At 40.1% G+C, this 14,236-nt stretch overlaps 3 protein-coding genes across 3 annotated transcripts; 2 read left to right on the top strand and 1 right to left on the bottom strand.

Annotated features, from left to right (window-relative positions):
• Window positions 1-2,182: 2,182 nt before the first annotated feature.
• Window positions 2,183-6,473, bottom strand: tatdn3 (TatD DNase domain containing 3). The gene is made up of 8 exons (XM_073492425.1): window positions 6,346-6,473; window positions 6,035-6,067; window positions 5,420-5,493; window positions 4,836-4,920; window positions 3,851-3,913; window positions 2,821-2,930; window positions 2,397-2,452; window positions 2,183-2,319 (listed from the first exon to the last, which is right to left on the bottom strand). The coding sequence occupies exons 1-8, from the start codon at window positions 6,400-6,402 to the stop codon at window positions 2,183-2,185; spliced, it is 615 nt and encodes a 204-aa protein (XP_073348526.1). The 5' UTR covers window positions 6,403-6,473.
• A 104-nt stretch (window positions 6,474-6,577) lies between these two features.
• On the top strand, window positions 6,578-10,412 carry nsl1 (NSL1 component of MIS12 kinetochore complex). The gene is made up of 6 exons (XM_073493219.1): window positions 6,578-6,788; window positions 7,988-8,060; window positions 8,202-8,326; window positions 8,855-8,909; window positions 9,518-9,585; window positions 9,665-10,412. Exons 1-6 carry the CDS (start codon window positions 6,600-6,602, stop codon window positions 9,911-9,913), a joined length of 759 nt encoding a protein of 252 aa, XP_073349320.1. The 5' UTR covers window positions 6,578-6,599; the 3' UTR covers window positions 9,914-10,412.
• A 917-nt stretch (window positions 10,413-11,329) lies between these two features.
• batf3 (basic leucine zipper transcription factor, ATF-like 3) lies at window positions 11,330-13,779 on the top strand. Its single transcript, XM_073493498.1, has 4 exons — window positions 11,330-11,445; window positions 12,079-12,183; window positions 13,082-13,126; window positions 13,302-13,779. Exons 1-4 carry the CDS (start codon window positions 11,377-11,379, stop codon window positions 13,443-13,445), a joined length of 363 nt encoding a protein of 120 aa, XP_073349599.1. The 5' UTR covers window positions 11,330-11,376; the 3' UTR covers window positions 13,446-13,779.
• The last annotated feature ends 457 nt before the right edge of the window (window positions 13,780-14,236 follow it).

Genomic DNA, 14,236 nt, shown 5'->3' with positions numbered 1-14,236 from the left:
GTCATGCTCGGGATAAATGTTGAGATAATATGAATTCTTGACTTTTCATGTCGAGTCACCAGCAGGTCAAAAGTTCCACTTGTGAAACACTTCATTTCATTAAATACCTCAAAAACTAACAACTATAATCCTGTCAGCCCTGTCTGTACATTGAGTTAAATGCTATCACAGCATGGTAACACGTTTTCTTTACCAACATTGTACATTATATGCTCATGCTGCTTGTTAGCGTGCTAAATTTCTGATGCTAAATAGAGCTGAGAATGATAAGCAGACTCCATTTAACGTTTTCCTCTGGCGCCACCTTCAGGTCAAACCTCTCATCTCAGAAACTTGTGTGTTGTACCTGAGTATTAGTGCCTGTTAGCTTTGGGGAAAAGTCTATAAGCATTTTGTGCGGTGACGAGCTGAACGGTTTGTGGCGACAGCTTGTCTCTCTGTGTGACAGTATTTAAATTAACTCTGTCACAGCTCCTCTTTATTGTAGACTGATTGAGTCAGGACAGCAGATTCTAGTGTTGGTAGGTGCACTGTAGACATCTAAAGCTTAGACATTATTATCAACGTAGTGTGCTCAGACATTACCGTCAGTGTCGGCTGGTGAATTAACCATTAAAGGTTATTAGTGAAGCGAAATTCATCTGGTCACCATCGGAGTGTAAGTGGAAGTAATTAATACATGTTTAAGAGTCTACAGGTTGAATGCATGAACATTTAGATGTCTAATTTTTATACGAAAGTGAGTTTGATTAAAAAAAGTAGCAAGAACGCTTTCATGGCACCTAGGTGACGGTCTTTCCCTCTAAAAGTGTGTCTGTATTTTCACTGTTGCTTTAAACCCTCCACTCGTATGAGTGCATTTTACAGCTGGATTCACTCTTCTTTGTCTCGCCTATGAAAATATAGGATCACATGTGACATAATCTGTAGTTGAGTCGGAAGGAGGCAAAAATGAACAAAGAAGGAAGAGGAAGAGGAAGACGAACAAAGAAACGAGTTGTAGTTTTTCTGTCAGCCCACATGAAAATAAGCCTCGGATATATAATTACTGATGTAAGCCAGTGTTCGTAACAAATCAGCCTATCACAATAAACGCTGAGTGACGTGACACTGTCAATGACGTGTAGAGAGGAAATGGTGGAGCATACAGGAAAACACATTCAATCCTTTTTGATTTTTCCAAAAGAGAAGTACAGTAAGCAATAACAGGTGAAACTGCCTGTTGATTTATTACAAATTTGATTATTTGATGCTGCAATCATGATGGTAAATATATCGCTCTAATCTTATCAAATGTGTTCAAAAATTGATGATGAGAGATCAATGTAATTATAAGCATCTTACTGATATATAACTTTAATTAAAAAAAATGTTTCCTTTCCTTGTGGCCTGTGAAATATCATTCTTTGTTGCATGGTTTTAGTATGTCTTTCATTAGAACATCCACAAGCAGCTCAAAGGTACGAACACTAGACGGCGGATGGATTTAACTGTTTTTTGGTGGTAATGAGGGAGAGAGAGAGAGTAAAGAGACAGACACAGTAGCAGATGCTGACAATTGTAGACATTAACATGTAATTTTTTTCTATGAGTAAGACATGAAGGCTACTTTGAGTGAATATAATGTGCCAGAGCGAATCAAAAAGCATCAAAGTAGAGCTTTAATTTGTAAAAACATTGTGGAGGAGGATCCTCTAGACTTCCCCCGGGCTGAGCCTCCAATGTCCTCAAACCAGAGAAACGCCCCTGGACATCAACAGTTTGTACAATAGTTTTTACCCATAGTGCATCATGTGTCGGTGAGAACATACAGTACAGCGTCTGTATGTTTTATACGTCTGCAGATGAGCCAAAGTTCAGTTCAAGTTTTATGGATTTAGCAAAAATGCAGACAAATGCAACAGCTGATCGTTCACATAGGATCAAAGATTATTTGTTTGATGATGCTTGCACTTATTTACACACATATTAACTTCAGTCGTTGACTTGAACATACAGTATGTTCCCTGAGGATTTACCCCAACTATATAATCATAAATGCTATGAGGTAAACGTAACCATAAAGTGTATCCTAGTGCTGATGATGGACGGAGTTAAATTTATGATGGACCAAAGGCTCAAAATGACTTCATGGCTTGTAAAATATATCATCTCAATATGTGTTTTCTGATCATCACATTCATCAAAAGTGTGAGTTCACACCTACCTGTTGGTTCCTGCACACAGCAGGTGGGAAGGAGAAGAAGTAACCGGCCCTCACACCCTCCAGAGCTACAGACGGCTTCCCCGCAAAGTTATGAAGCAGAGCTCGACTGACACCTGGCGGAGAAGAAGAAAAGTCGTACATGTTCTGCTGACATGTAAATGTAAACGGCAAAATGTAGCCGGACACCCACCTTGCTCCCTCATGGTCGCTATGGTGACCTTGGCAGCTGATCGTGAGTGGACATTCCTGTGCAGAAAGCAGGAAGTACGAAGAGTCATCACCGGCGTCAGGAGACAACTGATGGATTTTCACATGTAGTTTATTTTGATCTTCCTGTCTGCTGTCAGTCATGACCTCATTCATACTTCCTGGTCAGTGACTTGTGTATAATCACGTACTCTAATGGAAATGAGTCTGCCAAGTGGTGGCAGCACATTTTCTGATCATATGCTTCTATGCAAACCAGGTTCAAATGAAGTCAAAGCAGCCTCTTGGTTCAGCAGCAGGACTGGGTGTGTGTGGCTGTTTGGAATCATCTCTCTTCTAGTCTTATGTGTTATGTGTAACCTGCAGCTACAGTTGAACTGTATATTTTTTTATTCTGTGCAGCTCACACAGGTAGATCCAGCTCTGTGGCGATGTTGAGTTGTTTAATAAAGACGTTCATCTGGTCGTCTCTGTCCTGCTGAGTGGGAGCACACCACGGTGTGAAGTCCAAACCAATCTGGAAACAAAAGTGGTACGAGATATTATAACCTTATTAAGATGACACGGTGCTTACAGATGTATAGATGCACTATAATGTGTTCAGTGCAGCAGAAGCAGAGGGAGGACCGGACTGTTCTTCCAGCCTGATCCATAAAAACAACAGTCATGGAAACAGCAGTGTGGGACTGTTGACTTATCTCTGTGACGCCTGAAATCTGCTCCGACAAACACACATTCCTCACACACTGTATCTACAGCATTAGAGACACCAAGTACTGGGTGTGTGTGTGTGTGTGTGTGTGTGTGTGTGTGTGTGTGTGTGTGTGTGTGTGTGTGTGTGTGTGTCACTGATAAAATGATCGAGGGCCTTAGGTGATGTGGAGCAGAGGGTCAGGTGATGGGGGAGAGATACAGGCTGTCTGCTGTGTGGGTCGGCCTTCATTCTGTGTGTAATCTGTGTATTCCTGTTTTGTTTTGACTATCCAATAGTGTGCCAAAGGTTGGCATCAAGTAATCTGCAGCCAGACATGTTTGGATGTATCCCGTCAGGCGTAAAGCGATCCTTACAGTTCCAAAAAATGTTGATTTTGTCAATAAACTTCATCCCATGAGAGACATGCTGATGTCGACCATGTGAGGACCAATAATCAGTTTTCAAGATTGACATTGAGTACACTTTGTCCTGTCCTCTCTCCTCTGAAGGGCTGTTTGAGGGTTAAGACTCGGTTTTAAGGTTAAGATTAGAGGAAGGTTTAAGTTAAAGTGACAGTCAGGGGGCTGCGGGGTGTGTCGTATTAATCCTATTGTGGAATTAGACAAAGGTAGGAGCTTAGTTTAAGAGGAGAGTAAGAAGTGATCTGAAGTTGGTTAAGGTTTGGGTAATGGGCTGGGGGTGTACTATGTGTGTGTGTGTGTGTGTGTGTGTGAGCAGTCTACCTCTCCGACAGCGACGAGGTGTTCTCTGTGTTTGTAGAACTCTGGCAGGGCAGCGTCAAGGTCCTGTGGAAAACCCATCTTCATTAAGAGCTGAGCGATGGATTCAATTTAATGTAAACACCAAGATCTGTTTGTGATTTAATCCAACAGCAGCTATTTAATCATGAACACATGTTGTCGTATGTGGAAATCAGGACGATTAGCATCTTAAAGGAAACTCTACTCTCCGTTTCTTGTTTTAGTTTTGTTTGATAAAAATGAAGTGAAGCTTCATTAAACTTCTGGGATGCATAGAGACATAAAAATCAAAGCAAAACTTTTTTTCCCTAAATATTCTGGGTATTTCAGGTGGAAATGAGTAAAAACAACGATCTGTTGTCTTTGTCCTTCTTTGTTCTCATTACATCCACAAACTTTTAAGGACTTTTCAAGGTCACGGTCTGCTGGTAGCCTGACCAGTCAAAAGTATTAAAACTTCAGGAGTTAATCCTGGCTCAGCTGACCTGCTTTAACAAAGTATCAAGCAATTGGAAATGATTACATTTGAGCCTGCTGCCAAATGAACCCAGATGGATTATTGAACTGATAAAATGAGACTTGATGCTCTGAAGAGGATCAGATTCACACATTTCTTTACAACTTCATGTTAAACTAAAACAAGAGGATCAACTTTCCACTTGGTGTCAGATTTCCAAGAAAGTTTGTCTTTAAGGGGAACAGTTCACTATTTCTACAACCTCAAACCCCAGGTATCTGTTCTAATAATCAAACTACTGTGTAAGAATTATTGTATACATTCTTGTACTGTAAAGAATAACTTAATGGAAATAATAAATACACTTTAATCTCCTCCAGAGGCCTCTGAAACACACCCACTTTCTGTTTTTCCTCACCTGGACCCCCGCTGAGCTGAGCTGCTCATTTTCTCAGAATCAATAAAGTCAAATAATCAAAAGATGGAAGCGGCGCAGACTTGTTTAAATACCAGAGGCTTCACGCTGCGCTGCTCGGAGCCCCCGCCGCCCTGCAGTGGATGGATACCGAAACATGGAGCCACCAGATCTGGATAACTGTGAGAGAAGAATTCATCAGGAACACCCTGAATAATAAATACGATGCTGTCCAGCTGAGAGCAGATGTACGGGTCAATGCAAACATTCTTATCTTTACATTGTGTAACTGCAAGTACGTTTACACAACGTTTTCACTCACTGTCGGCACAGTCTGGAGGTTCTGGGACTTCAAAGATTCTTTTCACAAACTGATAAGCTGATATTATCGTTTGTAATGAAAAAAATAATAATATTACATCTGATACTATTTTAACCAGTCATCTGAGAATTCTTTACCCTACTGTATTTGTAATTTGCCTCTTTTTCATTATAGTTTTATAACTTCTCAACATTATCAAAACATATTTATAAAAGAAACTTAATCTCTGCCAAAGTCTTGTTTTTATGCTTGTACTGCACCAGCCCTTCCTGCATTCTCTATAAGAAAGCACACTGTTATGAGACAGATAGTTTGTATGTCCCAGGACTGATTACATAACACTGAAGACATACAGACCGTTCCTGCAGCTGCAGAACTCTGGCAAACTCTCCGACCTCTTCTGTAACTGCAACCAGAGTCTGTACCCCGGCCTGCACACACAAAGACACAGATCGGTACACACCTTTTCCTCTTTTTCTTCAGAGTTAAGGTCAGCCTAGTTACATACTCATCATAACACTGTAATGATATTAATGTCTTGTTTCACAATCTGTTCTGTGAGCAACCATGACATATATAACTGTATACTGCTCAGTCCAACAACAAAGTTTACAGTTTTTAAAACTCTAATTTTGTCAGGCAGCAGCTCCCAAGTTTAATTCAGTGTAACACAGGTCTAAATGCTGGATTGTAGGCAACTGGACGTGTTCCAGTTTCTTGAAGACGTTTCACCTCTCATCCAAGAGGCTTCTTCAGTTCTAACTAATTGGAGGGGAGCTGCAGAAACTCTGTAAGGACACTCCCACACAGAGTTTAAAAGCCTGCAACTCCCCTCTACCATTACCATGACCTGGATGACTGAGAACCTTCATCAACAGTGTAACACAGTATGCCCCTTTCAAACTGCTCTGATGAGGCACTAAAAGTAGCAGCCTATATTATTTGTCTTCCACAGATGATCTGATAACCGACCTCTGTGGTCCTCTGGATCACATCCTCCAGATCCTGCAAAGAAGAAACAGTTTATTGACTTGACAGCTCAGTGACAAGACACAGAAGTGGAATAAAGAAAGGCTAGCTCAGAAAATCTGTAGCTAAACTGTGCTAAGACTGTAAATGATAACAGTGTTTGTAATATGAAATATATTTGTTGTACATACAGATGATCTAATTAAGAATGAATATTTGTGATTAAAGTAATCTACAACTGATGTAACGAGGGGCAAATACTTTTGAATACGACTTTTAGTATTTTTATGTTGTTTAGTCACTTTAGTTCCTACCTCTTCGAACTCACGGGCAGATATATGACAGTGAGAGTCAACGAAGCCATATTCCATTGAAAATCAAAATAATAAGAGCTTAGAGCAGTAAAAACATTGAAAAACTGACAGTTTTGTCGCTCAAAACTCGGTTTACAGCTGGGCGGAACAACGTCTGCATGTTGTTCCGGGGGTACCGTTTGCAGTCGGACCAGGAAGTTATCTTCAATTCCGGTCTGCGTCATGAAAAAATATAAACAAAGTTGGCGGTAAAGATGGAGCCGGTAGAGAGTGAACCTTTACCCAGCGATGGATCGAATAAGGAATACAGAGTACAAGTAACGTCGAAGAAAAAAGTAATGGAGCAGGTTAAAAAGTATAAAGACGTTTTGAAGACAGCACTCGACAGACAGCCGGAAGTTGCAGAGGAGACGAAGCGAGTTTTATTGCAGGAGCTGCTGGCGGTGGGTCTGACTCATTATTTACACCTTAAAGTTACTAACTGTATATTAAGATAAATAACGGGTTAGCAAACTGTTCCTGTCAAATATCAAAAGACCACGGAGCCTTGTTTTATTATGGCTTTTGTGACTATACGTGCTAAGAGTTGTCTTTCCGTTGCTTGAAGAATTGCACACCAAACCCCATTTGAAAAATCTAAATTTTGAAGAGTGCTTTGCTGTTAACATTCATATCGCCAGCAAATACACTATACAGTTACTTTTAATATTGTTTTTAGATCAGCTGGTAATTTCGGTTTAAAGATGATAGAGGGCAGCACTTTTATTGAAGTAAAACCTCAACTTTGAAAATGTGTCATCCAGCTCGTTAACACACACACACACACACACACACACACACACACACGCCAATAAGAGTTCAAGTTTAAGGTTGTGATAATCAATTAATCAATCGAGTGACTTTTTAGGCTAAATATTCTCTAATTCTAGCCTCTTCTGTGTGAATTTCTTGCTTTCCTCTGTCTTCTTCAATTTCCCTGAGGGAACCTCCCAAAAGGATTAATAAAGTCGTCTAAGTCTAAGTCAATAGTGATGGTAAACTGCATTTCTCAGAGCTGCAATGATTAATCGATTAATCGATTAATTGCCAACTATTGAATCACCTGCCACCTATTTTGATAATAAATTAATCTGTTTGATCAAAGTTCAAATAATTTTTAAATGTGAATGTTGTTGGTTTCTTCCCTCATCTGTGACAGTAAACTGAATATCTTCCGGTTTGGGACAAATCAAGACATTTGAGGACTTCATCTTGGGCTTCTGGAAACACTGATCAATGTTTTTCACCTTTTTCTGACATAATATTGACAAACAACTTATCGCTTAGTCGAGAAAATAACTGTCAGATTAATTGACAATTAAATAATTGCATTGCAGCCCTAGAGTATCTTCTTTCTGTGTTTTGAACTCTTGTTCAGATGAAACAAGACATTTGATGAAATCACTTTTAGCTTCAGGGCAAAATGATCAGTAGATTGATCAAGAATAAAACAAATGCCTGGTTGCATCTTCAAACATGCAGCACTAGAGATACTAAGATACAGTTAAAAATATATTGCAGACACTTTGTTTGATGTGACCTGCTAATGGCTGTATTGTTTGCTAAAACTGTTCAGTAATGAGAAGTATTTGTATCTGTGCAGAACTTTGAGGCGGCTGTTCAGGACAATGTGTTGGTGAATGGACAACCATGGGAGGAGGCAGCTGATGATGAAGGTGATTTGCTGTCATACTCTATAAAATGTGTTTTAACAGCTTAAATTCTTAATCAGTGTAAAGTGTCGTACTAAATTCATATTGTCCGTCTCTGTTTCTTCTGTTTCTCTCTTCTTTTCTCTCCACTAACACCCTGTGCAGAGGATGTTGATCTGGACAGCCTGCTAGATGACACCATTGTTGAGGCCACCAGGAGGCGCCGTGCCTTTCCAAAAAAGATCCTGCCCCATGTGGTCCACTCTCTCAAAGCTGAGCGTAAAATCATGGTGGGTGTCACAGTAGCACTGCCCTTATTTAGTTCTGATACATGTACTGTGAAATGTGTTTAGTCTGAAACAGCCCAGTTTAATGGAAGAAAACACAGCTGAATGGGAGGAAAATGAGTGCCATTTTCCTCCCATTCAGCTGTGTTTACAGACAGTAGAACATGTTGAATGTTAGGAAACAGATATCCATCATTCCACAGATTGATGTTCAGTTTGATAAAAGACTGTTAAGGTTAATTTTACACATATTGTGGATTAATATTTAGTATTCATTTCTGAAAAGATTATCTTAATTTTCAAAATATTGACTTTCTATGAAGTAAGTTAAGTAAGAAAACCTTTAAATGTATTTGGTTAATTCAGGTTAAATGACCTTTCCATGACTGGAAATCTGTTTGGTTGAAGTGAAAAACATCTAAATGCATAAAGAGAAAATAGCAGTTGAAACAGACCGTGGATAAACTGCAGCATGCAGAGCTGATGTGTCCTGTGTCCACTTTTCTGACACCTGCTGTGTTTTTTGTACAGGGGCTGTATGAGCAGGCAGTCAAACCTCAAGAGGTGCTCAAAGATCCGGATCAAGGTTGTTACCTCTAATTACTTACACACACACGAAAACACATTTTTATTTGTGTTTCTGGTGTTTTCATGTTATGAATAGATGCGTGAGGACAATAACATCTAAGAGTTAAGAGGAAAAAATGTTCGAGCAGTGATTTACAGTGAAGTCTTTGTTCTGTTGAAGCTGTCATAATTTGTGTCAGTGTTGGTAATACTTCTCTCTGGTTAAAGCAATATTTTGAATACGGTTTACTCGCTCCTATGGTTACATATATGTACGTTAAGTATATACTGGACATTTGCTTCCTGTTTGATACTCAGGAAGAACTACTTCTCTTTAAGATGGACATTTGAAAGTTTCACCCCTCTGAACTGAAACAGTGCTTTTTGTTCACCTGAGAGTTTCAGCAGACTATGAACCCAAGACTGTGGTTAAAAATAGAGCAGCTGGTTATGGAAACATCATGGTCAATGTTACAATGACAAAACCAAATTTCCCTTCTCATAAAACATGTATCTTGACATGCTGTAGCCAACACTTGTACACTGAAATACTGTGTTATTTGCAGCCCTGTTATTGGTATAAAACATTCCCTAACCTAACAGCTGTTGTTGCATGTGTTTCACCAGAGAGCATCATGAACGGTTTGTCAGCAGCAGCTCCTGGGATGGTGAAACAGGCCATCCAGGTCATAAAGGTAACACACACATTACAAATGTACATTTTCTAGATGGATATAAATCGATGCTTTATTTACACAGCATTTTTTTCTGCAGTCTATCAACACTCTGCAGAAACAAGCTGAAGGCCTCTGTGAGATCCTCAACATGAAATCCAGTCAGGTCACTCTGGAGATCCACAGAGAAGTGTTCGGGTCCAACGGCCAATCAGACGCTCCCCTGCCTCCTGTGAGCGGAGCTTCGAGGAACCGGCAGCCAATCAAGAGAGCCGTAGAGGAAGCAGCAGCCGCTAATGGCTATGTGCCTCTCAGTAAGAAACCTGTGGGAGAGGATGAGCCGGAGTGACACTTCCTGCTAATACAGAACAGTGGAGATGATGGGATGTCATGGACTGATGTTTTATTTCTGCACAGTTATGTTTCAAGAAAAGAAAATGGATAGAAATGACTCTTGAGGTTTTTTCATTTTAAACATAAAGATTTTTCTAACACGTGTAGTAAAGCTAACCTGTAGTGCTATTTATCCATCTGGATTGTTTTGTTGTGAGTTTTTAAAGACATTCTGGTGCTCACAGCGCCACAAAAACAATTTGAAAAACTCAACAGCAGTGTCTCTTTCCAGAAATCTTGACCCAGTTACTCAAGATAATCCACGGAGCTTGTTAAGAGCAGTTTCATGAAGGTTCATGTTTGTCATTTCATGGTCACTTTAAGAACCTGTAAAGACATATACCAACAATATAATGTTTTTTTCTGTCTCTCCTGTACCCTTTTTAAAAGATAAGGCAATATTGTATATTTTTTCTTCTCGTCAACGAATTCTATAAAATAACCAAAAGCAACAATGCATCACTCCGTCTCTCAGAAACTCAATCACCAGAATAAATGTTAGCTAAGTACGTTTCTGCAAAACCACAGATAAGTTAAAATGGAATGTTTCTTTATGTTGCAACTTTACATTTGTTTAGGTTGAATTTTCTATTTCTCTCATCACAACACTGTGCTTATGTTCTGGTTAGGTTTAGGCACAAAAAAACACTTGGTTAGGGTTAGGAAAGCATCATGGTTTAGCTTAAAATACCTGTTTTGGTCGGCACCATCACGGATGGTGACGATCTGTCTTCCTGTGAAAAATAGCAGGTTTCGGTGGCCACATAAACAGCTGAAAATGTCTCCAGGTGTCCTCAAAAATATCCAGTAATGTGACTCCAACTGTAGTCAGCTTTTTGGCAGCCATGTTGGCTGTAATAACGCCACTACCTTACCTCTGCCTCCTAATGTGAAAGTCAGCTAATGAAAGCATTTAATGTTTGGTACAAATGTCAACCTTGGACATATCCGTGGTGTGCACAAATGTTAACTGTTGTTAACATTATATACTGGCGACTGGGCTGGTCACTCTCAGTCCAAGCTCATTTGTACTTACTGAAGATGTTAATCAAACAGGAGGAAAATAGTGAGATACTAGTCTACTTTTAGCCACGTATGTTGCTGTACAGTAGGTGGTGTATGTGTGGCTCAATCAAACCAACTGTCAGTCCATAAATACTTTGCTCACCTGTGGCCCCTCACAGTCATATGACTTACAGTTTGTGAACTGCCCTCGCTGCTTCTTCTAAAACGGCAGCGAAATTGAAAAATGAAAAGGAAGCTGAAGTGAAACTGCCGCCTGTTTTCTGTCTGGTTTATTTTAACCTCACTGGACTCGATGCCCAGTCTACAAATAACACTTTTTATTATCAGACAGAGTCGGTGTGCAGGACATTCTCCTGTTTTTCTAATTTTAATGCACCCTTTGAAAACCCTGTGATGTCAGACTGTGATTCTTCCTGCCATTCTCACCAGAAGGACTTTAACCACATCTGTGAAGGATGTGAGGTAAGATCACACTAACACGCTGTGTATTTATGTTCTAATTTTCTTATCATCTTGAAAAACAAGTATTTTTATCTGATGCAGCCTGATCCCTGCTCCAAAGGGAGGTCAAAGGTCAAGCCCGTGCTAGTAAACACGAGGGTTAGAAATGACATCTGGTTGTGCAGTGCACAAGTGCAATCTCTTCAGTCAGCCTTGTCCTCAAAATCAAGATTGTGTGTGACAGAGAGGAGAATGCTGACAAATTATAGTCTGTGTTTGCTCAGATTTAATGTTGAGATTTGAAAATCCAGTTGCAATGAAGCATACAAAACCTAGTCAAGAATATATTGTTGGAATAAAACTAAAATATAAAATGTAGCTTTCTGATTGAATGAATAAAAGATTCAGGATTCAACTGAGTTTCATGTAAAGGGTGTGTGGAGTCATGTTTTTCTACATTTTCCAACACTGGGTATCTACTCACGGTGTGAGGACCAACAACCTTGTGGGGACCAAAATTCTGGTCACCACAATGCTGTGAAATGTCAAAGATGATGTCCCAACAAAATGACTTCTAGATGCTCCCCTGATGTACCCGCTGTCTCTTAAAAAATATCCACAAAAATAGATTATGTGTGTGTTTCTATGTGTCAGGGCTCAGATGACGGAGACAGGAGGCTGAAGAGGCGAGAGAAGAACAGAGTTGCAGCCCAGAAAAGCCGGAAGAGACAAACACAGAGAGCTGACCTTCTGCATGAGGTGTGTGTGTGTGTGCGTGCATGCTTGCGTGCGTGTGTGTTTACCTGTCCATGCTCTTGCACTTCCACCTTTTCAAATACCAATAGTAGACCCTAGTGAGGACATTTCTTCTGTTCCTCACAGCTTCAAACGGCTGTTTGAGAGCTAAGACTTGGTTATACGGTTAAGGTTAGAATTCAGTTTGGGTTAATAGAGAACTCCAGCTATTCATGACTGCACTACCATAAATTTGGGGCACTCAAAGAGTAAAGATCAAAATCAAGCTGTGGAGGCAAAGACACATTGTTTGACGTCGATTATGCTCAACGTGAGATACTCGTACGGACATGGACGGAGTGTTCTGTCCTCACTTTACTTTTTGTCTGTATTTCTGCAGTGTAGCAGCGTAACCAATAGTTCAAGCGAGACATGACCACAGGACAAGAGGAAGAAGTTTTAAAAATGGCGTACCTTTTTGAGTAGAGGTTATGTGAGTCGGTGAGAAGTTTCAAACATCTGAATGATCTTACTTTAGTCAGGCACAGAGACAAACAGCTACTACCGACCGATTTGACTGAGTTGAGCCCTCTACTGATTGTATTGCTTAACATCCAGGCCGATGTGAAGGACGCATGGAAGCATGTGGGAAGTGACGGTTATATTGTTTGAAACGGATGTATCTATTGTCTCAACCACAATAAAAGACACCCCAGACGGTATTATTCGGGGACTGCAGAAGACATACAACTGTTTTCACTTCATGATTAGTAGTTCAATTTTTGATTTGAAATGAAATCAAGTAAATCTGCACCTAATGTAAAAGAATCAAAAACTCAAAGTCTAAACCTTCCTCTCTTTTATCATTTCTGCCTCTTCCTGCTCTCTTCTTCCATCTCTTCTTCTCTCCTTCCTCTTCCAGGCCTGTGAGCTGTTGGAGCAGAGGAACAGGAAGCTGAAAAGAGAGGTACCTCAAACTCTATTTATCTTGGATATAATTTGTCTCTGCTGGGATTAGACCACACATCGCCATGTCTTCTCTCTGCGTTCTTCTGTGATCACCACTGACTACACTACACTTTCAGAGTGGTTTATATAAGTGGCAATATAAAGTAAATCTTGCTTGTTGATTTTGTCCTCAGGTAGACTCTCTGTCTGAGGAGCAGCGCCGACTGACCGAAGCTCTCAGGGCCCACGAGCCCTTCTGTCCCATCATGCACTGCTCCTTTGCCTCCTCCACCTCGTCCAGCCTGCAGCCCGACAGCATGGCCGCCCGCTCTGTCTGAGGAGAGAAGAAATGTTTCTGACCACAGTCCAGTCTAACTTCTGAAGCTCCTCATTATGTAATGCACCAGTGAACCCCTAGGTGGCGCTGCTGACCATGATGAGAGCTAAAGCGGTGATGCAACAGGTGTGAGGTGCTGCTGAACTGTATTCACAGTGAAGAGCGTCCTCTGGTGGTTGCACCTCATACACAACAGCTCCGGTCCATGATGTGAATACAGTGACAGGTTTATTATTGTTTTTCTCTGCTGTATGAGTGCATGACTTTCTAATCACAACTGTAACAAAGAACCAAAGAGATATTTTCCTAAAAATGAAAATAAAACAAATGTCAAACAGTTGTGTGTGATGAGTTAATGTCAGGAGAGAAATGCGTTCAATTAGATCAATTAAAATAACACAATCAGTCTGTCCATTTTTACTCATTTTTCATCATCCACAAGATCACCAGTTAAACAAACCATCTAGAGCTTCAGGTTTCTAAAAAGTAAGTTGAAAGTAACAAAGTATATTAACCCAAGTACTGCAGGTCTAATTAAGTCATGTATCAAAATCTTTGCAGACAGGAAATGATGAGGCGCAGATAGAGAGCTGTGTCCACTCAATGTTTCAGTGATGACCTCATTTATCAATAATGTGGAACACCTGTTCTTGTTATTTTATTGCAAATGCTAATTACATTTACTTTATTTCTTACTTTAAAGTATAATATAGCTTGATATGTCAAAAACATGGCTGCTTTTGGCTTTGTGGATTTAATGACTTGGTAAATGGTTTGTTTGGCTTAACAAAT

This window comes from Pagrus major, chromosome 22 (assembly GCF_040436345.1).
Source record: "Pagrus major chromosome 22, Pma_NU_1.0".
NCBI classification, from domain to species: Eukaryota; Metazoa; Chordata; class Actinopteri; order Spariformes; family Sparidae; genus Pagrus; species Pagrus major.
Note: the sequence above shows the minus strand (reverse complement) of the source record. Positions and strands in the feature narration are given on the sequence as shown.

Excerpts from the sequence above, each read along its gene's own strand:
- tatdn3 (XM_073492425.1), bottom strand. The coding sequence starts at position 6,402 with ATGGAATATGGCTTCGTTGACTCTCACTGTCATATATCTGCCCGTGAG. Across the intron at positions 5,494-6,034 it reads TGATCCAGAGGACCACAGAG|GCCGGGGTACAGACTCTGGT; the intron begins GTCGGTTATCAG and ends TTGTGTGTGCAG. Across the intron at positions 3,914-4,835 it reads AGCGCAGCGTGAAGCCTCTG|GACCTTGACGCTGCCCTGCC; the intron begins GTATTTAAACAA and ends GGTTTTCCACAG.
- nsl1 (XM_073493219.1), top strand. The coding sequence starts at position 6,600 with ATGGAGCCGGTAGAGAGTGAACCTTTACCCAGCGATGGATCGAATAAG. Across the intron at positions 6,789-7,987 it reads TATTGCAGGAGCTGCTGGCG|AACTTTGAGGCGGCTGTTCA; the intron begins GTGGGTCTGACT and ends GTATCTGTGCAG. Across the intron at positions 8,327-8,854 it reads AAGCTGAGCGTAAAATCATG|GGGCTGTATGAGCAGGCAGT; the intron begins GTGGGTGTCACA and ends TTTTTTGTACAG.
- batf3 (XM_073493498.1), top strand. The coding sequence starts at position 11,377 with ATGTCAGACTGTGATTCTTCCTGCCATTCTCACCAGAAGGACTTTAAC. Across the intron at positions 12,184-13,081 it reads GAGCTGACCTTCTGCATGAG|GCCTGTGAGCTGTTGGAGCA; the intron begins GTGTGTGTGTGT and ends TTCCTCTTCCAG. Across the intron at positions 13,127-13,301 it reads ACAGGAAGCTGAAAAGAGAG|GTAGACTCTCTGTCTGAGGA; the intron begins GTACCTCAAACT and ends TTTTGTCCTCAG.